This window comes from Spinacia oleracea, chromosome 4, assembly GCF_020520425.1.
Source record: "Spinacia oleracea cultivar Varoflay chromosome 4, BTI_SOV_V1, whole genome shotgun sequence".
Taxonomy (NCBI): Eukaryota; Viridiplantae; Streptophyta; class Magnoliopsida; order Caryophyllales; family Amaranthaceae; genus Spinacia; species Spinacia oleracea.
Genome location: NC_079490.1, coordinates 29,065,951 through 29,088,813, shown reverse-complemented (window position 1 = coordinate 29,088,813; position 22,863 = coordinate 29,065,951). Strand labels below are relative to the sequence as shown.

At 39.0% G+C, this 22,863-nt stretch overlaps 1 protein-coding gene and 1 non-coding gene across 2 annotated transcripts; one reads left to right on the top strand and one right to left on the bottom strand.

The window, feature by feature from the left end:
* Positions 1-425: 425 nt before the first annotated feature.
* On the bottom strand, positions 426-12,490 carry LOC110799013 (uncharacterized). The gene is made up of 3 exons (XM_056841533.1): positions 12,236-12,490; positions 1,069-1,561; positions 426-958 (listed from the first exon to the last, which is right to left on the bottom strand). The coding sequence occupies exons 1-3, from the start codon at positions 12,488-12,490 to the stop codon at positions 426-428; spliced, it is 1,281 nt and encodes a 426-aa protein (XP_056697511.1).
* Positions 12,491-13,175: 685 nt separating this feature from the next.
* LOC130460372 (small nucleolar RNA R71) lies at positions 13,176-13,281 on the top strand. Its single transcript, XR_008920256.1, has one exon. It is a non-coding gene; the product is annotated as a small nucleolar RNA R71 (small nucleolar RNA).
* The last annotated feature ends 9,582 nt before the right edge of the window (positions 13,282-22,863 follow it).

Below are 22,863 nucleotides of genomic sequence, written 5' to 3'. Positions count from 1 at the left end.
CTACAAGGTAATTGGCTAGCTATTCTTGACACGAGACCAACATCTTACCGCATACTATTCAATTGGTTCACGCAATGCCAAGCAGTTATCAATGTATAACACAACCGACTAAATTTCAGAATCATAGCTAAGTTCAAGAGAAGCTCCAGAGAGTCAAATAAAGTTCGAACATGGTTTGAAAGTCAAATTCACTTTGCAGGGTATAAGGAAATATGAATGCAATGCAAGTAAAGAAAAACAACTAAACTAATCAATAATACTAGGAAAGAAGTACAAAGCGTACAACACCTACAAAAGCGATAAAATTACACTAAGAAAGCAATAAAGGATAGAATATCCCTCCCCCAAGCTAGAATGATGCAGTGTCCCCACTGCACAAAACACGACAGTAAAACCAAAGTGAGGGGACGAGAAAACTTACAACTTCACCGATCAGGGGCACCAAACCCGGTGCCATTGAGTATCGAACCTCTTGTTCCAACTTTTGGACTAGCATCAACTGCATCTCCAAGATCATCATCACCTGCAAACCCTTTCAAGCCAAGTGCATTATTTGAAAGATTTCTAGAACTGGAATGAGGCAACTTAGCAAAAGAGGTATTCAAAGAACAAGACACTTCTTGCATTGGACTTTTCATCACATGAGACAGGTTAAAGGCCACCTTGTCATCCCCTACAGTCAAGGTTAGCTTCCCTTTCTTAACATCAATAACTGCCCCCGCATTATGAAGGAATGGTCTTCCTAAGATTATTGGAATCTGGGTGTCCTCTACTATGTCAAGCACAACAAAGTCTACAGGAATATAGAATTTACCTACTCTCACGGGGACGTCTTCTAAAACACCTAAGGGGTATTTAATAGAATGGTCGGCCATTTGAAGAGTAATGGTGGTACATTTTAATTCTCCCATGTTCAAATTTTTATAAATAGAGAAGCGAATGACAGACACACTAGCACCTAAATCACATAGAGCCTTATCAATGAATAAAGCACCTATATGACAAGGGATGGAGAAACTACCGGGGCCTTTAGTTTAGGAGGAGACTTGTTTTGTAACATAGCACTACACTCCTCAGTTATAGCCACTCTCTCTACACCACCAAGATCCCTTTTCTTAGTGATTAATTCCTTTAAATATTTTGCATACATAGGAATCTGAGATATTAAATCAGTGAAAGGAATCGTTACCTCAAGATTCTTGGCCATAGCCAAGAACTTACCGAATTGCTGATCAACCTTTGTTTTCTGCATTCGGTGAGGAAATGGTAGTGTGGGTGCAAAAGGGGGAGAATCAGTAACCTTCTCCTTGTCGCTCTCCTTCTCCTCTATTTCATCCTCAACACCCGGGGTTTCGACCTCTACATCCACAATCTTTCTTTCAACATACGCCTCTTCACTAGACTGATGATCACCCTTTGACTTATTTTGTCGATGAGGAAATGGCAATCGAGGAACAAAAGGGTGAGAATCATCAATAACCTTCTCCTTGACTTCTTCCTTCTTTCTTCTAGCCTCCTCTCTCCCCTTTTCGAGATCCTCAAAATCAGTAGGTGTAGACACCTACTTTCGTCCCCATTCCCGAAAGGGAAGGTTCGATGATGAGAACATAAATCTCCACTTGGCAACGCATCTCCTATAAAATAACGAATCTCAAATCACCCTTTCATTTCAGCCAAAGCTTCCATTTATAGAAACCTGCTAAAAATAGTAGTTGCCGTAAAAGGTAATTGCTAAAAGTAGTAAGAATAAAAATATAGAAACCTGTCAGAATTAGGTGTTGCACTCCAACATAAATCCTAAAAGAGATAGAAATTGTAAGGAATTCTATTCCTATCGCAATTCGATAAAAGAGTTAACGTATTAATTAAACTCATAACGAACCTAGAGTTCGTAAAGGGCCCAGACGCATTCCGTCGTAAATTGATACGCACCAAATAACTCGGATTAAGTCTCTTAATGGACTCCGTACTCTAGAGTCCAATCTGACAAATTCTGCCCAGATCCTATTTTCAACGCCCAGCCCTTGGCGCCGAAATCTTTGACACCCAGAGCTGGGTGCCGAAAAATACCTGGGACGGATTCTTTTCCTAATCCGTTTCGTATTCATATTCCTGAAAATCTATCTTTCTACGCCACTTTTTCCTATAAATAGACCCCTAAAGCCGACGTGAAAACGACAGGACACACAATTCCTAATCTGAGTATTGACTCCAACCCTAAGCCTAAGCCTCACGCTGCGAAATCGATCCCGCGTTCTGTCGCAATCGACCCAAAAGTCGAACAGAACGTATCCTGTCCCCTGTAGCTGATGAATTAAGCCTAAATACTGGAACACTGCTCAGAAACCCGAGATTCTTTAAATAAAAGGAGAAACAGCTAAGACAAGTGGTTAGTTTTCTGAGAACCGTGACGCACCTCTCAAGGGTGCGTTGTAATGTGTCCCTTCGCATGATTTAATCGCTTTCATCACCCTTTTATAAAATTGTTAAACTATTAATTTGATTAATCTATCACGCCTAATAAGATAATACCTTGGACAATTGAATTATCATGCTAGGTACCTTAAATCAATCTAAATAAGATAATCACGACCGATTTAGTATTATGTGTTGCATATTGCTAAAATCAATTCAGAATAGTTTAATAGTTTAAACGCATGTCCCTTCAATTATTTATGCTGAGCTAGTAAGGATAACCTGCCTCTGGAGTTATCGATGAGCACTCCTCTCGGTACTTACAGTCCCCCGAACTCTCAATCTCTGCCTTGCGGGTGTACGTTGAGTGATCCCCACACCAGGGATCATAAGGGAACCTATGGCCGTCGTGGTCGAACATAATTGCACTCCCTTTATGTCACGATAACCGGGTTTTGTCAGTTTTTCTCATTGTCGTTAAAAACTGAATGTCGACTCCTATATTACTAGTCGATTGGGTGTAAACTCATAGGAAATCTAACTACACTTGATCTGACGACGTCACGCCCACGAGGGACGAGGTCATGCATTAGCCTCGTGCTTTTTCGACCCCCTCACAGTACTCCACTGGGAACGTTAATGAAATACTCGTGCTCGTAGGTAATCAAAATAGCCGAAGGGTGAAATGATCCTACCCCGCGTTTATTTCCTTATCAAGTTGGGACGACCTGAAAATCAGCATATTAATGTGAACGGACAGAACCGCATAACGAATCTCGGCTCCCTTGGGATGTTTCATCTCGGGAGTTGGGACTAAGGATACCCATCGCCAACCGGGGGGTGCATACGCTTCGAATGTTGTCCACTCGACACTTTTCGCTAGTAGTACACCCGTCCCAAACCCAATCGCTCGCCCACTAAGGTCCCTCTCATTGGTGCATGCCCCCTTGGCTTACATCGTGATTGGCCTCTTGGGACGAAATTCGTCTGTTGAATGCACTACCTCGACCGAGGCATGTGTTGGATCTACGATAGAAGCGGTATCAAGCCAGGCGCAAATATTACCCATAGAAGCCTATCATAAACTACGTGACATATTATTTTTTTGCTTCATGTTGTAATGCTAGTTATGTGTAGCGAATTACGTGATTGTGTTGTGATTGTGTGTGACAAATAACGCTAGAAAACCAATGACACTAAAAATTGCCCAAACATTCATAAACACCAATTGGCCAAAGAGTTATACCTAAATACGTGTCCCGCAGTCTCGGGCGATCGCCACAAAAATAAGCGACGCCCAGGATGGCCCGTAACGGATCCCACGACGCTGCATAACGCGCAAAGGACGTTATTGGGCAAGCAGGCAAAATTAAGTCGTATGTACGAAAAAAAATAAATGAACAGAATACGAGTACCAGTCAGGGACGCATTTTCAGCGCCCAGCCTTATTTCAACGCCCCTGCTGGGCGCTGAAGTTGTTGCTTGGCCTTTTGGCCAGGCACCGCAGCCTCGGTGCCCGCGCACAAAATATACGTAGCAATAAAAAAATTCGTAACAAATTTGCTACGAGGACGTATGAAAAAGGCACTCGATTCTAAGAACGACTTATAAAATAAACGACTCTTTGTGCCGTCAGTAGGCCTCCTATGACGGCAATGTTCGGCACCAAAACCGAGCAAGCTAATTAAATGACCTTGAATGTCACATGGGCCAAGTATTCAAAAAATAATGTTCAAATAAAGTTTTCAAGGAAAAATAATGTTCGAATAAAAAATAAATAAATCCGAGTCTAGACTAGGCTATGCCAAAATACAATCTAAATCCTAAGTCTTAGTTGTCTTATACATAGAATCGGTCCTAATGCTTGGTGTCGTTCTGCGAGTTAAAAGGTTAAACCATATTGAATCTCCCTTCCTAACATTTAAATCAATAAGCACCCATATATAATTGTCATCCCTTACTAAGAATCTACGGCCTCAATACTCTCTCTCACCAATAAAAAGAATATATTATAGTATTTGCAAAATGGAAACAGTCACATTCTGAAAATCATTCCTCCATAGTCGCACAACCCCCAAAGTGAACCTAAGGTGTCAATACCATTGGCAAAAAAATTAATGGCCTCAAGGCTTATGATCACATTGGGTCACGACTATCATAGTCCTCTCGAGCCACTCGCTCCTTGAAATACTCCTAAGTACGGACTAAAAGATTTTTCATGAATGCAACATGACGAACCATGAAAATACCCAGATCGGCATGCCATAAGGCTACCATTGGGGTAGAGCAATACACACCAAGAGGGAAGCCGCACTAATGATTCTAGTCTTGCAAAAATGAAATTCGATCTCCCCAACTAACTACCTTGCCAACAATAAGCAAAATGGCGCATGACAAATGAACACCCAAGGGTTAAAATCTAAAGTGTCAACCAACGAAAGTTATGGTCCAATTAGCCTAAGTCTGAGAGTCGCTTGGTCAAGTATTATGGGCTTACGCCACGTCATTATTTTGAGTCTAGGCCACCTCCTTGTATTCATACACGGGTTATAATTAGAAAAATTAATGAAAGTTCGAGTCTAAATCACAACTTCCAATTAAATCCCGAAAGCCGGAATCTGAAAAGAAGCAAAAAATTATTTTCGATGTAATTCTTTCGTTAAATTTCAATAAAGTAAAAACAACATTTTGAATCTACGCTATTTGCACATTTTAAGAAACGACTAAATACGCTTGCAAAGTAAGACAATTTAAAGGTCCACCCTAGGCCTACTAAAATTAAAGGTCCACTATAGGCCTACCAAACGAGGCTCACTCAGTCCCGCCTCGTGACTCAAAGACCACAACCATCTACCTTTTAGCCCAAATAAAAAGGGGGAGAAATCCCAAGCAAAAAAAAGAGAGAAAGAGAAAAGGGAGAACAAAAAGAGCGAGCCATGAAATACTTAAAGAGAAAGAGAAAAGGGAGAGCGAAAAGAGCGAGCCATGAAATACTTAAAGAGAAAGAGAAAAGGGAGAGCGAACAGAGCGAGCCATGGAATACTTAGCCCGTACCTCCCTAAAGTGCGAAATTCACCCAAGTAAACGAAGGAAAAGAATTGCGTCAATCAATCCAAATCATACCACAAAAACTACATAAAGTTCTACGATCTTCTACCCTTTCCAATCCTCATGCTTGACTAAAACCTATACAAATTATCCTATCTCATTCAACCCATCTTTCAAGCCGTCTTGAGTCACGAATGAAAAAAAAAGACAAATGAAAAAGTACATTCTACGCTTAACATAAAAAATAATAATAAAAAAAAGAAACTTTGCAAAGCGCCTTTAAAAGTTCGTCTAAAAAAAAAAGAGCATTTAGCGCACAAAAAAAAAAGATTCGCAAATATTTGGCACAAAAGGAAAAGAAGCAACACACCAAAAAAAAAAAAAAAAATCTGCCCAGAAATCATTTTCAGCGCCCAAAGCTGGGCGCTGGAATCTTTAACGCCCCAGCCTGGGCGCTGAATCTCTCTGCTTGCCAAATTTTGTCCAGAAGTGCTCGTCATTTTATCCGCACATACACGGAAAAATAACGAACACTTGGAGGGGTACAACACGTATTCAGATATACGTACCAAAAAACACATGAAAAGATTTTTGTGCAAATACATGTATTTAAAAAATAAGACAAATTTTTGGCTTACGGCAAAGCAGCAGATTAAAATAATAATAAACTTCCCTTATTTCACCCTCTTTCAAACATTACGATTCCACTCGAACGTACTTGTTTAAAATCGGCATTCTAAGAAACCATTTTCTGGCTAAGAACTACGCAAGACCTGATTCCAAATTAAATCTATTTAAGGCGGATACGTAGGCAATCCATGATTCGGTCCAACCAATTTGCAAAAATATTAAAGCCTATAGAATGACAAGAATAAAAAAATAGAGTCCCTTATTGAAATTTTATTACTTGCAATCCAAATCGAAAGAAAAATTTAAGTCAAAGGAAGAATCCAAGTCATCAAGATGCCAAAACGAGCACACATCGAAAAATAATAAGGGCACGTACCCTTGCAAGAAGGAGCACTCACACTCCTAGGCATTTAGCCAATACTCAAAAGATCGCTTTGCCTCAATTGAATGGGGGCTAGCGCGAGCATCCATGACCTCTAAAGTACTCGACTTGACCCTCCCTAAAGCAAAGTAACTCACTCAAAGACCTTCTTTAACCACTAGACACAGTCATAATCGCCAACAAGTAGTAAAGGCAGTAAGCTTGCAATAAAAAGGATTATTCTACGACATCGCCCAATCGTTCCTTCGAACACAGGGCATCAATTCATGGTAATTCGAATGCTTGCTAATCCCCTTTGAAAAAATCAGACATTGTCAATAGGACTTGGCACTTAACCAAAGCTCACCCTACGTAGACACATGACACGGGCATCTAAAATTGAAATCTGAAAGCATAATTAATGAGAAGACATAATAGCAACTGGGAGCTAAAAATTGAAATGAAAGAGCTAGGGAAAGAACTAAGTATACCTTGACCTTTTGTACAGACATACGCCAAGTAAATCTAAGTCAATTTGAAAGAGGTTTATATTCCCGCAATTCTGGAAAAGATGGCCCTAAAATCCTAAAGCATGTGCCACACGGGCACAAGTAATATCTTGACGCCTGCACCCTGGCTTCCAGCAAATCCTTAGACATCATTCCAAAAATCGTAACAGTATTTTGATTCACTCATGTAATCCTGTACGAACCCTTCTATAAGTCAACTTACTTAGGACACCTCGGATTGTACATAGTAGGACTCGGATTTCAAATAGTTTTCAAAGACTTCTTCGAACATAATAAAGTGTCGTTGGTTTAAGATAAGTATGCGTTTATCTCGATGTTGCAAGTGAGTCAAAAAGATTTCTAAATATGATTATGGGTAAAGAAAGGCACCTAGCTTTTGGTCAAGGCACACTTCAACATGTAACTACCTTGACCATGGCAATGTCGCACAATACGACATTTACAAGAGAAGTAGCAAATCACTACTCGAACGTACCTCGCACTAAACGATTCTGATTCAAACTATTCATGATCCATGTCACCATAAATGCATAAAAACGTGTGCCAAGCATTATAGCACCAAGCCAATCCCGTAGCTACAATTGGGGGCTTGAGAAAAACACTCTAAAAATGCTCGAAATGACGATTTTATCGCAAATTCTCGACGCTAATGCTATACACACGTCATAGAGGCACAATCCTAAGGTTTGATCGTGTAAAACTAACCTTAGAATAGCTACAACCTCTCCCAAATTCTAAGCACTACTTAGAATATATAAAGTCACCCCACTAACAAGGGTAACTGAAAATCGCGAGTCACCAAAACTCCGATCAAACTACTGCACATAACGCTCGCCCTACAAGCGCCCGTTACACAGTCCACGTTGTTCCAAAGCAAAAGCGAAAGAAAAATCAAGGATAAAAAAAAAGGGGAAAGAAACATCTATGAATCCTCGCATCGAACGAAGTAATAAGTCGTGCACACCCACGCAGAAGGTGCTACACTTGTTCGAGCACCTGAACGAGGCGTGATGAAGTACCCCAATGCAAAAATAATGATATCCCAACACCTGGAGGAATGTTCTAAGACACGCTATTAGGCCATACAAGCCTACGTCACACCATAAGTTCAACCATCCCACGGTACAAGTCTAAAAAGAAAGAGAGTAAGGCATATTGCACTAATGCGGGCACGACCAAGAGCATGTGTAAAAGAGGCAAAGACTACTTATCGCCTAAATTCAAAATGCAAGCCACACGACTTCTACATGAAAGATTAAAGGCAGCAAAACATTACCTACCACGGAAGGGATAGCTCGCACCTACACGAGCGGAACCCCAAGGCATCTTTCTCGAAAGAACCTACAAAAATCGTACGCCAAAAGGAAGCATCCCAACATGCATACTTGGGGGCTCCAAGCTACGAAAAGACCATAGCAAAATAAAAAAGGTCTCAAAGCAAATGTTTGAACGATCAAAAGGGCACGATGCTTGAGCCCACTTCATGAATGGGCCTGAACCCTATCAAGCTTCTAAGCAAACTATTCAACATCAGTCATTGCTCAAAAAAAATAAAAAATGATTCAAGCAAACTGATTAATGGACCGCACGCAACGGCCATTCTATGAACGCTCGTTCGCACATACGTATCATCATCCTAAGTATCGAACATTCACGAACACGTTCGAAAGAAAAAAAAAATATACGTTCAAAATAACAACAAGAGCGATCAAAGTCTTACGCCTCAAGGTATGTTCCTCGGGCCATATAGACTCGCCCGACTATTGCAATAATTGTACGCGTTAAGAGCAACAGTTCCTTTAAATAATCGCCCCAAAGCGACAAACACCGTAGTCCACCAATCGACTACGGCTTCTCGAGAAATCATCACGAGAAAGTCCTGCCTGGGACGCACTTTCAACGCCCAGGACCAGGCGCCAGATATTCCGACGCCCAGCCCTGGGCGCTGAAAATCAGCTCAACTCATTGTGATCCCTAAAATTCTACGTTCCAAAAATAAAGAAAAACAAAAGGGAAGAGAATACGTAGAATCTTCAAGTGAAATAAACAAACGAACAAGAGGCCAACTGTGTCATCAAAATACCAGCCCAAACAACATTTTCAACGCCCAACCTAGGGCGTGAATTATTTCAACGCCCAGGCCTTGGCGCCGAAAATGAACCCAGGCTCAAAAAAGGCCCTAACTTCTGTAGGGTCCTGTCGTATCCATTCGACTCGAAAATTGCCAATTTCTTTAACTGAAAGTCGCACCTCACGGCTTTGTTAAGAGTAGCACATCACTATAAAGATCGCTCGCACTTACGAGCACGATCCCAAACACGATCAAGGACATTACAAAATGCGTATCCCCAAGGAACCTCTTTGACAAGAAAAGACCGTCAAGCACGAGTGCTTGGGGGCTCGAAAGAAAATATATATATTTCAAAAGAGAGTATGCAAAGTTAAAACAATATTCCCAGACTATGCTGTACGAAGTCCCGTGTTTGGATAATCTCAAAAAATAAAACCGGATTACGACCTCAAGACAAAGGTCGCCGTTGATACTTATACATAGTCCCCTAATCAAGGACCCAGGTAGTGGCAAAATTGAGCCGTAAAGACTAGCTCAAAACCATGAAAGATGATGACCACGAGACAATGGTCCGTCTAAGCACGTTGTCTACCCACATTCAGGTTGCAACTAAATCCGAGCATCCCTCGAAAGAAAATAAATTCTTCAAAAAACAAAAACAGGCTCGCCATCTTCAGCCGGCGGGATCTGCGTCACTAACCGCGTAGGTCCTCAGTTTTCGAAAATGAAAAGAAAATAAATTCTTCAAAAAACAAAAACATGCTCGCCATCTTCAGCAGGCGGGGTCTGCGTCACCAACCGCGCAGGTCCTCAGTTTTCGAAAAAATAATAATAAAATAAAATCTTCGAAAAACAGGCTCGCCATCTTCAGCCGGCGGGGTCTACGTCACGAACCGCGTAGGTCCTTATTTTCAAAACATCAAAACAGGTTCGTCCACTTCAATCGGACGGGGCGTCCACCCTCAGCAGGACAGGCTCGCCCACCTTCAGCGGGCGGGGTCTGCGCCACTAACCGCACAGGTCCTTAGTCATTGCAGCAATAACTTTTTTCGGTTTATCCTTTTCCAAAAATCAAAGGATGGTTTATCTTTTTCCAAAAATCAAAAGGTGGTTTATCTTTTTCCAAAAATCAAAAGATGGTTTATCTTTTTCCAAAAATCAAAAGGTGGTTTATCTTTTTCCAAAAATCAAAAGTAGTTTCCCTTTTTCCAAAAATTAAAGGATTGGTTTTCCGTTTTTCCAAAAAAAAACGATGTGCTGGATTTTCCTTCGTTTTACGTCCTATAAAAACAAGGGGTTTTCTCGTTTAGCTAACCCTGAAAATGAGAATCTTTAAAAACATTTTACCTCGTGATTGGGCTTGGCCAGGCCTGGTTACACTTTATAGCTTTGATTTCGAAAACATCTGTAGATACTTCCAATGACAAAGTGAGGGAGTATCTATACATCTTTAGATACTTCCAATGACAAAGTGAGGGAGTATCTATACTATTGGTTAACAGATTCCAATGACACGTGAGGAATATGTTAACACTTCAAGTGATGATCCTTAAGTCAAATGTTATCACTCGGGGGCTCGTGAGACCCTCGCAAAACAGATCACATACACCATGGCTTGTATGACGCACTCCGTCTAATACTTTGACCATCGTCTTACTCCAAGACTCAGTCAAAATGGGGGCTAACTGTAGACACCTACTTTCGTCCCCATTCCCGAAAGGGAAGGTTCGATGATGAGAACATAAATCTCCACTTGGCAACACATCTCCTATAAAATAACGAATCTTAAATCACCCTTTCATTTCAGCCAAAGCTTCCATTTATAGAAACCTGCTAAAAATAGTAACTGCCGTAAAAGGTAATTGCTAAAAGTAGTAAGAATAAAAAGATAGAAACCTGTCAGAATTAGGTGTTGCACTCCAACATAAATCCTAAAAGGGATAGAAATTGTAAAAGGAATTCTATTCCTATCGCAATTCGATAAAAGAGTTAACGTATTAATTAAACTCATAACGAACCTAGAGTTCGTAAAGGGCCCAGACGCATTCCGTCGTAAATTGATACGCACCAAATAACTCGGATTAAGTCTCTTAATGGACTCCGTACTCTAGAGTCCAATCTGACAAAGAATTCTGCCCAGATCCTATTTTCAACGCCCAGCCCTGGGCGCCGAAATCTTTGACGCCCAGAGCTGGGCGCCGAAAATACCTGGGACGAATTCTTTTCCTAATCCGTTTCGTATTCATATTGCTGAAAATCTATCTTTCTACGCCACTTTTTCCTATAAATAGACCCCTAAAGCCGACGTGAAAACGACAGGACACACAATTCATAATCTGAGTATTGACTCCAACCCTAAGCCTAAGCCTCACGCTGCGAAATCGATCCCGCGTTCTGTCGCAATCGACCCAAAAGTCGAACAGAACGTATCCTGTTCCCTGTAGCTGATGAATTAAGCCTAAATACTGGAACACTGCTCAGAAACCCGAGATTCGTTAAATAAAAGGAGAAACAACAAAGCCAAGTGGTTAGTTTTCTGAGAACCGTGACGCACCTCTCAAGGGTGCGTTGTAATGTGTCCCTTCGCATGATTTAATCGCTTTCATCACCCTTTTATAAAATTGTTAAATTATTAATTTGATTGATCTATCACGCCTAATAAGATAATACCTTGGACAATTGAATTATCATGCTAGGTACCTTAAATCAATCTAAATAAGATAATCACGACCGATTTAGTATTATGTGTTGCATATTGCTAAAATCAATTCAAAATAGTTTAATAGTTTAAACGCATGTCCCTTCAATTATTTATGCTGAGCTAGTAAGGATAACCTGCCTCTGGAGTTATCGATGAGCACTCCTCTCGGTAGTTACAGTCCCCCGAACTCTCAATCTCTTCCATGCGGGTGTACGTTGAGCGATCCCCACACCAGGGATCACAAGGGAACCTATGGCCGTCGTGGTCAAACATAATTGCACTCCCTTTATGTCACGATAACCGGGTTTTGTCAGTTTTTCTCATTGTCGTTAAAAACTGAATGGCGACTCCTATATTACTAGTCGATTGGGTGTAAACTCATAGGAAATCTAACTACACTTGATCTGACGACGTCACGCCCACGAGGGACGAGGTCATGCATTAGCCTCGTGCTTTTTCGACCCCCTCACAGTAGGTACCGAGGGGGCATCATATGTAGTACCACTCCGAAGAAAAATAGCACAAGCACTCTCTCTAGTGTGATCTTGAGAAGAAGTAGATTGCCCTGGAAGTTTGCCCGGTTGCCTTTTTGACAAAGTATCAGCGAGTTGAGCAACTTGGTTTTCCAACATTCTATTTTGATTCTTCAACTCCTTTATGCTCTCATCGTGATTCTTTTGAGCGATCTCAGAGGTCTTCTGCATATTCGCTATGAGCTTATACAGATCACCCATGTTAGGCTCTAGAGTAGCATTGATCTGAGGAGGAGGTTGTTGATACCCTTGGTGCGGGGGTCTATTAAACCCCGGGGGAGCATTATGTTGGGATCCTTGTGGAAATGGAGGCCTGGCAACATGTGGCTGAGGTGGATGGAATTGTGGTTGTGACCATTGTTACTGGGGTTGAGGGTTTTGAACATTTTTGCTCCGATATGAGAAATTTGGATGATTCCTCCAACCTGGATTGTATGAGTTGCAATATGGGTCATCGGGTTGCCTCTGTTGAAAAACATTCACTTGCTCCATTTGCGTAGTATCCTGTGAACTATAAGAGCACTCATGACCAAAGTGACCTTGGATGCCACATACTTCGCAGTAAGAAGTTGTCACTGGAGCTACAATAGACATAGCATTGATACTCAATGGGGGAGTACCAGACTGAGGAGCCTTCAAAGAATCGATCTTCAGGTTCAAAGCTGCCACTTGTGAGGACAATAGAGCATAAGCATCGACATCCAATTTTCCCTTCTTAGATGTGGTTCTGGTGGTGCTGTAATGGTTGGCAGCTAAATTGGCAAGAAAATCATAACCTGCATCCACTTCTTTGTCAAGAAAAACACCCCCAGCAGCAGAATCAATCGTGTTCTTTGTTTCATCTTGCAAAGCATGGTAGAAAATCTGAACCAAGAACCATTTTTCAATGTTGTGATGCGGACACGACCGCTGCAAAGCCTTGAATCTATCCCATGCTTCTCGAAGTGATTCACCAGGTTCTTGAGTGAATGTAGTCAGCTTATGCCTTATTTCAGCAGTCTTAGTGGGTGGAAAGAATTCTTTTAGAAAGGCCTGTGAAATAGCACTCCACTCTGTCTCCTTGACATCATTCAACCTTGTCTGAGCCTTATCACGAAGGCTAAAACCAAACAACATGACTTTCAATTGGTCTTGAGTGACCCCTTGATGCTTGATAGTACCACACAGTTGGTTGAACCTCTGCAAATGGTTGGTGGGTTCCTCAGATGGATGGCCTGTTAGGTTATGATACATATGACAATTCATAAATCATGCGGAAAAACCATATAGCCAGGAAAGCATATTATTTACACATAATCATTTAGCATAGTATAGATGCATACATGTTGTAGCGTGCCTTCCCTAGCTGCGCCCGAACCGAACAAGAACAAGTCTTTAGGACTCCAAATGTCGTCCCTCCATAGATAGTCCACAGTACGTCCGGATCCGCCTCAAGTTAGACCAACTAGAATCGCCCTTAAGGTGCTTAGGAATTTCGGCTAGGTGTTTGCAAGTGTACGGCTGAATTTTCTTTCAAAAACTTACCCTTTGAATACTTCAATCGTACCCATAAATTGTGACCCTAGGCACTTATTTATAGGAGTATGGAAAAGGAATTGTAATCCTACTAGGATGTGGATTTGCTAATTAGAACTTTATTAGGACTCTAAATAACAAAGCAAATCTAATAGGATTAGGATTTTAATCTTTGCACAAATCCTAATAGGATTAGGATTTCCCGCACACGCATCGTACAAGTCGTGCACCCGCGCAGGCCTTGCGGCCCACGACAGGCGCACATCCCATGTGCGGTGCTGCGCGCGCGCGCCCTTGGCTGGGCCTGGCCTTGCGCTGGGCCTGGTCAAGGCGTGCGTTGCTGCGTGCGGCTCGCTGGGCGATGGCCTGGCTTCGTGCTGGGCCTTCGTCTAGCGGGCCTCGTCCGATGCTAATTCGTACGATACGCTTCCGATTAAATTCCCGATTCCGAAATTCATTTCCGATACGAACAATATTTAATATTTCCGATTCCGGAATTAATTTCCGTTTCGAACAAATATTTAATATTTCCATTTCCGGAATTATTTTCCGATTCCGATAATATTTCCGATTCTGACAATATTTCCGTTTCCGGCAATATTTCCGATTCCGGCAATATTTCCATTTCCGATAATATTTTCCGATACGTACCATGTTTCCGTTTCCGGCAACATCTACGACTTGGATAATATTTATATTTCCGATACGATCCATATTTCCGTTTCCGGCAATATCATCGTTTCCGGAGTATTCATTTCTTGCTTGTGACGATCTCAGCTCCCACTGAAACCAAGATCCGTCGATTCCGAATATCCATAGATAGAGTATTTAATGCCATTAAATACTTGATCCATTTACGTACTATTTGTGTGACCCTACGGGTTCAGTCAAGAGTAAGCTGTGGATTAATATCATTAATTCCACTTGAACTGAAGCGGCCTCTAGCTAGGCATTCAGCTCACTTGATCTCACTGAATTTATTAACTTGTTAATTAATACTGAACCGCATTTATTAGACTTAACATAGAATGCATACTTGGACCAAGGGCATTATTTCCTTCAGTCTCCCACTTGTCCTTAGGGACAAGTGTGCATTTCCTAATTCCTTTGTCGCTCAATGCTTGCTCTTGAACATAAGGTAAGAGTTGTCATCCTTATTATGTCCAGAGGTGTTTCTCGGTTTCAGAGTTCAACTGATCAAATAAACAGATAATCATAACCTATGATTCATCCGAGCACGGCCATGCATTTCACAGTTTCTAGCTCTCCGAGTGGCCTTGTACAACTTTTAAGCATCCCGATTCATGGGAGGACAATCCCAATCTTGCGATCTTGAGATTAGACTTCGTTTGATAGGTGATTACCTGAGCGTTGCCTTTATAGCCTCCTTTTACGGTGCGACGGTTGGTCAACGTCAAAGTAACCAGTTCCCAAACAAGTAATCTCAAATCACTCAGGTATTGAGGATTTAGTGTCTAATAATTTTAATGAAATTTACTTATGACAGATTTTCATCTCTTACAGTAAAGTTTCATAGGTCTGTCCGATACTAGTCTTCCCAAAGTAAGTATCTATGCAAATGATTATGACATTGCCATGTCCATATAGTTCAAGAAACAGAACTACTAGTCATCTTGCATTCTAGTCGTCTAACGTTTTCTATGCGTCCAATTTTATAGAAAACTCCGACCAGGGACCATTTTCAACTTTTGACATTCAAGTTCACTTGATAGACATTTCTTAGTCACAGGACTGGTCCTGACAGTCTATCTTGAATATATCGTCAAATTGAAGGGACTCATCATTTAATACTAAACCAATATTAAATGGGATATGAAATTACATTTCATATATGATAAATGTTCAACCCCAACGTTTTACAACCATGGGCCTTAAACCCATCTTTAAAACAGTTCATGGAATTCAAAGCTATGCTTGATTTCCAGTGCTACAACGTGAGTGTTGCTTCTCACTTGTTGCATAGGTTTAGTTATCATGCTTTGCCAATCTTGATATCCTTTTCATCGAATGTTCTTCGAGATATGATGATAAGATCTTTTGAGTTTGTTTATTATGTGATCTAGTCTTTCTTACTTAAATAGTGGTTCTACGCATTTTGCAATGAAGAACTATTAAGCCAACAGACATGTGATCTACCCAAGTTCAGTGAAGAACTCTTTAATATAAACAACTCTGTTTTTATTGCTTCTCAGGCAATAAGTACTTTTACTTCAACTGTTTAGGTTGTTAGTGATGCTTTGTTTGGATTTACTTATCTAAGCAGTTCACAGATATGCGGAATACTTTCCAGCTGTATCTTAGAACATAGAAATTAATATTTTAATTTCCCACGCAACAACTCATGGTCTCCAATCCATGTTGCCATTTTAAAACACGATGCTCTATAGCTCGTCCTTGCCAATGGTTAACTCCAAAGGGATCTTGCTTGATCCTTTACCAGTGTTTATGCGTGTAGCATCAAGTTTTAGCATATCTTTATTTCCTTGAATCAAGAACTATTCCTATGTACCTTTTCTAGTACCATAAGTATTCTTGATCTCATCTAGTTGATCTTCACTTAGATCAATAGAGATTGGTATATGTTCGTCATGCCTAAAGTCATACGATACCTTTTTGGCGATCCTCATATTATATCATACATGATAAATTCTTTTGCAGAATAATTCCCAATTGAATTCTATTCATGTAACTTTAGCTCATTCTAGTTTCAGTAGATACTAAATCCAGCTAAATTCTTTGACATATAATATAGGTTAAGAATCTTACTTAGATCCTTTGATATTTAACTTAGTAAATGCTTATACATAGTTCAAACATTCTTTACTTAGATTTATTCATATGGGTCGAATGTCTCCAATGGAGTATTTCGTGTTTGATTTAGTAAATGCCATTACTTAATCCAAAACAATATTATAAGATCTTTATAAATAGATCTTAATACCCAGTATGCACTAAGTTTCGCCATGGTCCATCATTGATGAATAATTTCAAATCTAAGTCATTAGCATTTGAATGTTATTTCACAATAGAGAGATATGTGTGTGATACACATAGGACCAATTAAGTTTTACGTACTCCCACTAAACTTCTTATATATCTATAAGAATTATGTACATTTTATGAAACTAAAATACTTATTAGCTTCACTAAAATACAGTTTTAATTCCCAATTTGCTTGCTTAAATCTGTACTTAGATTTCATAAGCTAGCATTCATTTCAAGCATTATTTGGATCCACAAATCCTATGACATGCCATGTACATAGTTTCTTCCAACATTTGATTTGAGGAAGATGTTTTGTCATCCAATTGCCATATGTACCAATATGCAATCATTGCTTGATTTATAGACTTGAGCATTATGATTATGCATGAGGTTTCAACACAATCCATGCCATGAATTTTCTTGTAACCTTTAGCAACTAATCTAGCTTTGTGTGTGAACACAATTCTATGTTTGATGGTTTTTATCCTTAAAACAAATTTGCAACCAACAGGTGTTAACCTATTCTTGCAAATCAACAAAATTTCGATTTTGTCATCAAAACATTGAGTATGTTTTATGGCCTCTAACCATTTAAAACATTTGAGTCTATATATGGCCTCTAACCATTTTAGGGAATCTGGGTTTCGTCATAGCTTTCTTACAGGTCACAAACTCATTAATCTACATGATAATAGTTTGACTGTAAGTTGTAGGTTTCTTCACTATCTAATAGAAGAATTGCATAGTTTCAGTGACCTGAACTCCATGTTTCTTCACTATCTAATAGAAGAATCTCATAGTTTCAGTGATTTGAACTCTATGCCTATTTGGGTATAGAACATCAAACAATAGAATATCAATGGCCACTTGAAAGTCCTTTGAATATTCTGTTCTCCTTGAAGCACTTGTAAAGTCTTCTAAGAGATGTCTATTCTTTAAAGCCACTTCTAAAGTCCTTAAAGAATAAGTTCGGATTTTCTGAAGCACTTCGAAAAGCCTCCGGAATGTCCGTTTATGTTTGTTGTTCGCCTCGAAGACTTTCGAGGTCTATTTTCTCCCACTTGTCATTTTGAAAACGAATCTCCAAAAGGACATTATTTCGAGCAAACAAACATTATGTTCTCATTTGAATAAATCACAATGAAACATATATCTATACTTGGGCCTTAGTTTGTCGAATGACAAACACTAAGCTCCCACTGAGTTTTGCAACTCTCTAGATATATTTTATGAAAAGTTATTCTGAAATTACTTTTCAATAGCTTTGACGAATTTGGTTTAGTTTGGTGGTAGTTGAGCATTTTGTTTTAGAAATTATAGGAAAGGTCTTTATGATCCATCATTGATCGAATCAAGTACTAATTGTCTTCGATCGTTCCAACTTAGATATGCCATATCTTGTGGAGCTAGATTGTGAATTTTACTACACACAATCATTGATGATCATGCTTGACTTAAGTAATCATCAACATGATCTAACCTAGATCTTTATGATTTCTTGCCAAGTGGATTTTATACTTCTGAATCTTTGAACTAGCCAAACAGATTTAACTTATATCACATTTGAGTAAATAAACCTATATTCACTCAAATCCATGTGAAATAATAAAGTCATAAAATCTTTCTTTAGCTTTGAACTCTATTGTCTAGGCGTTCTAACAATAGTTCATATCTTTTGTTACTTTCAACAAGTAAGACTAGTCGTCTTAAATTGATCTAAAAATCAATAAACTTTCAAAATTCCATCAAAATAGATCTTTTGAATGTTAACTTGTTGATATGGTCTAAGCAACAATGCCAAAGATTAGTGGAACTCAAATCAAGGGGTTGATTTGAACCTAGTAAAGTTCTTTAAAGAGTTGTTTGTTTTAATCAAGCATATTGACTCAACCTGTAATTGACCATTTCATTCAAATAAACAAACAAACATTGTTTTTGTTTTTCTTGAATGTGAGTCTTTCTGTGTTTGAAAACAGAAATTTAGGTATATTGATTATGGAACAAAATAGCCATTAAGTTCCAGCCTTTGAAAAGGACTTAAAACAAACTAGATGACCCTACAACTAATGTAGCATTGCCATGCTCCATTTCCCACTTGTAGGTCATTAGTGTATCCTAGCTTCCATTGTTTGAGTTATTACCGAAGTAAGAACCTCAAGCGGTATATGATACCAAGGAAGTTTGATTGCTAGGTCACTTCTCTTTAAACATAAACTTATAAGTAGAAATGAAATCGTAAAATTTCTTTCATTTGTTCCTTATTTTCCTATTTCTTGTACCCTTTCTTATAGTCTTAAGAATTGAATTCTTTAGTGTTGACTTTTATACATTGTCTAGACGTGTTCAATGTCACTCCAACAAAGTTCTTACCATTTTAATTTATGTTGAATATTTTGTTTCAACTAGATGATCTTACCAGAAGCTTCTAAAGTTCTCTAAGCATCGATCTGTTCGAATGTCTAGGGACTAGACTCATTCGAGAATTAAATGGACAAAGATGTTAGGTTGTTAACCATTGGTAAAGCTGAGCATTTAAACTCAATGCTTTGTGATCTCAAAACTACATTGTAATTTGAATTTACAAGCACCAATTGGTTTTCCATTCGATTTTGATATTCGAAAACAACCATAAAAGTCGCTAAAAGAAACGTACATTTTAAATTGCTCATTTTCTCTCATTTCTGTGAATCGTTCTTGGATTCACTACCAATCGAGGAAATTTACTGTTACCTTTCTAAAAGGATTTACTACAGTGCAAGATATTTAATTATAAGCAATAATTAAAACATACATTGAAGCATGCAAAGTCTAAACATTTATCATGAATAATAACTTGAAATTAAAGCAATCATGCAATTCAAACAAGTTATTAGGATTTTATTCGAGTTATGTGTTCCGGCAGGTGTGAATAAAATGATTCCAAGATCCTAAAATCATTGAAGAATTAAGCACAGTTTGTCGACTTAATCCTAAAACATCTTAGGTAAGCAAAAACCTTTTGCTAATAGTCTAGAAACTATTCTTGGTTGATAGGCACGTCTAAGAACTTATTAGGTAAACCTATCGATTTTGCCACGACATAAAAGGACTCCTTACTTATATCGTTGAGTTTCACCAAAACTAACATGTACTCACAATTATTTGTGTACCTTGCCCCTTTAGGACCAATAAGTAACACCTCGCTGAGCGAAAACTATTACTAGATTGATGTAAAGGATATCCAAGCAAGTGTATATTTTGGCATGGCACCTTATAACTCAATTTTTAAGTTTGGAACTTAAGGCTCTTACTATATTGGTTAGATTTTAAGTGAACTAAAATCCTTAATCATGCAACATAATCAAGCCGCAATCTCATGCATAATTAAGACATATTTAAAGCAATAAATAACTCAAAGCATGCATAAGATAAATGTGATCTAGTATGACCCGACTTCATCTTGAAGCTTCAACTTCAAAGTCCGTCTCAAAAAACTCCGTGGGAGGCACCATTTTCTTCAAATAGGATAAGCTATAATTAAACTAATTACAACTATTTGATGGTACGCAGACCATATTTGAATTGAAAAACAATTTTGGTACTTTAGACCAATTACATTCAAATTAATGGTACGCAGACCATATTTTCTATCCTATTTGGGACATACTAGTCACTTCATAACCTGCAAAACAGTACATATACAATATATACCATTCACCCATTCATTATCATGAATGGCCCACATAGCTGGTTAGTAAAACACGTTATGCATCACATAAATATTTGCAGCAATTAATCAAGGGCACCAATAATCTACAAATTATTCAGTCCTTATTAATTCTAATCAAGTTGTTTTAACCTTAAGGATTTGTAGACCTAATCAAGAGTTTATGACTAAAAGGGCTCCCACTTAAACCAATAAATTCATATGCTTTACTAATTTTAAACATAAAAAATGTATTTCTAGTCTAACCGGAAACATACAAATTTAATTAAAATTTAAAGCTCATATAAATTTATAATTGAATCCACAAATTTAATTTTTTTTCAGTCGTATTTAAATTAATTCATGATTTTAATTGTAGTAAAATAATTAGAATAAATAAAATTTATTATAATTATAATATTCAAAATTAAAATCCAAGAAAACAATTTAAATTATTAATTTTAAAATTAATTAAAATTACGTAAACTGAAAATTTCAAATTAAAATTTCAAAACGATCTAATCGTGACGCAACATCACCACGCAACGCACAGCCATAGGCCACACGCACACAGCCATGGCTGGCCATGTGCGCGCAGCCCATGCGCTGCGTCGCATCGCTGCTGCATTCCATCCCAAGGCATCCGAGGCACGCTCGGCCTCTGGCTCGCTGCGCGCCTGCCCTCGTCGCACGCGAGCTTACGCTCATCGCACGAGGCAGTGGCATGCGAGCAGGCGCTCGCTACGCGCGAGCGATCGATGCTGGAAGTAGCGCTCGTGGCACGCGAGCTTGCGCTCGTTGCGCGCGAGGCTCCGCACGTTTGCGCGAGGCAATGCGCGCTGTGGCGCAGCTCCCTTGCTGCCCACACGCGACTGCTCGTGCCTTGCTCTCGCCCTTGCCCATGCGCCCATTGCACACAGCCCACGACACAAGGCAGGGCTGCTGCCTTGTGCTCGTGCACCATGCCCTTGCTCGCTGCATTCGTACCGCATGGGCGACGAGCTCCCTTGCTCGTCGTCGCATGCCCGCACTATACAACACCCCTTAAGGGTAACACGTAGCGTCCATTGCTTTGTGCGTGCAAGTTATATGAGCGAATCGCATAAAAATTAAAAATTTATTTTAAAAATTAATGACAAATTAATAAATCATATTAATTTCATAATTTTAGGGCGAAAAATCAAGAATTTATTATTTAATTGATTTTCGATTAACATGGATTCAAGTCTAGGTCATAAAAAATTAAAATTTAACATAAATTTACAATTTTTATGGTGGTTTTTAATCATAGGTATCTAATTAAATTATAACTAATTATGAAAATCAAATTAATTCTAAATTATTCCAATTTTCAACAAATTAATCATAATTACAAATTAGATTGCATAATTAACAAGGCTAGGCATTCAAACTTGTTAAAAATATACAGTAGGTCAATAAAAAATTCAAGATTTATCAACAAGAATCGCAAATATTTAATTTAACATCTTAAATTTACGAAATTTTGCGTTCGAAAAACTAAAACCTCCGAAAAGTCATAGTTAGGCTTCGAATTTGAAAAATTTAGAATGCCTTTTACATGCGGAATTGACACAAAAATCACTCGATTTGGATGAGTAACGAAGAAACTGCCGAAAAACTGCGTACATATAATTAAATAAACGCAATTTGCAATTAATTAACAATTACGAAAATTAATCACCCCTTTTAATTCTTGCAAATCTGTAATATTTAACCATGTTTATGCAATTTAGATTATGAAAATAATAAGAGGCTCTTGATACCACTGTTAGGTTATGATACATATGACAATTCATAAATCTTGCCGAAAAACCATATAGCCAGGAAAGCACATTATTTACACATAATCATTTAGCATAGTATAGATGCATACATGTTGTAGCGTGCCTTCCCTAGCTGCGCCCGAACCGAACAAGAACAAGTCTTTAGGACTCCAAATGTCGTCCCTCCGTAGATAGTCCACAGTACGTCCGGATCCGCCTCAAGTTAGACCAACTAGAATCGCCCTTAAGGTGCTTAGGAATTTCGGCTAGGTGTTTGCAAGTGTATGGCTGATTTTTCTTTCAAAAACTTACCCTTTGAATACTTCAATCGTACCCATAAATTGTGACCCTAGGCACTTATTTATAGGAGTATGGAAAAGGAATTGTAATCCTACTAGGATGTGGATTTGCTAATTAGAACTTTATTAGGACTTTAACTAACAAAGCAAATCTAATAGGATTAGGATTTTAATCTTTGCACAAATCCTAATAGGATTAGGATTTCCCGCACACGCATCGTACAAGCCGTGCACCCGCGCAGGCCTTGCGGCCCACGACAGGCGCACAGCCCATGTGCGGTGCTG

Coding starts and splice junctions, on each gene's coding strand:
- LOC110799013 (XM_056841533.1), bottom strand. CDS start 12,490: ATGGGTGATCTGTATAAGCTCATAGCGAATATGCAGAAGACCTCTGAG. Junction 1,562..12,235: donor CTACATATGATGCCCCCTCG/GTACCTACTGTG, acceptor GGACGAAAGTAG/GTGTCTACACCTACTGATTT. Junction 959..1,068: donor AGTGGCTATAACTGAGGAGT/GTAGTGCTATGT, acceptor TATGTGATTTAG/GTGCTAGTGTGTCTGTCATT.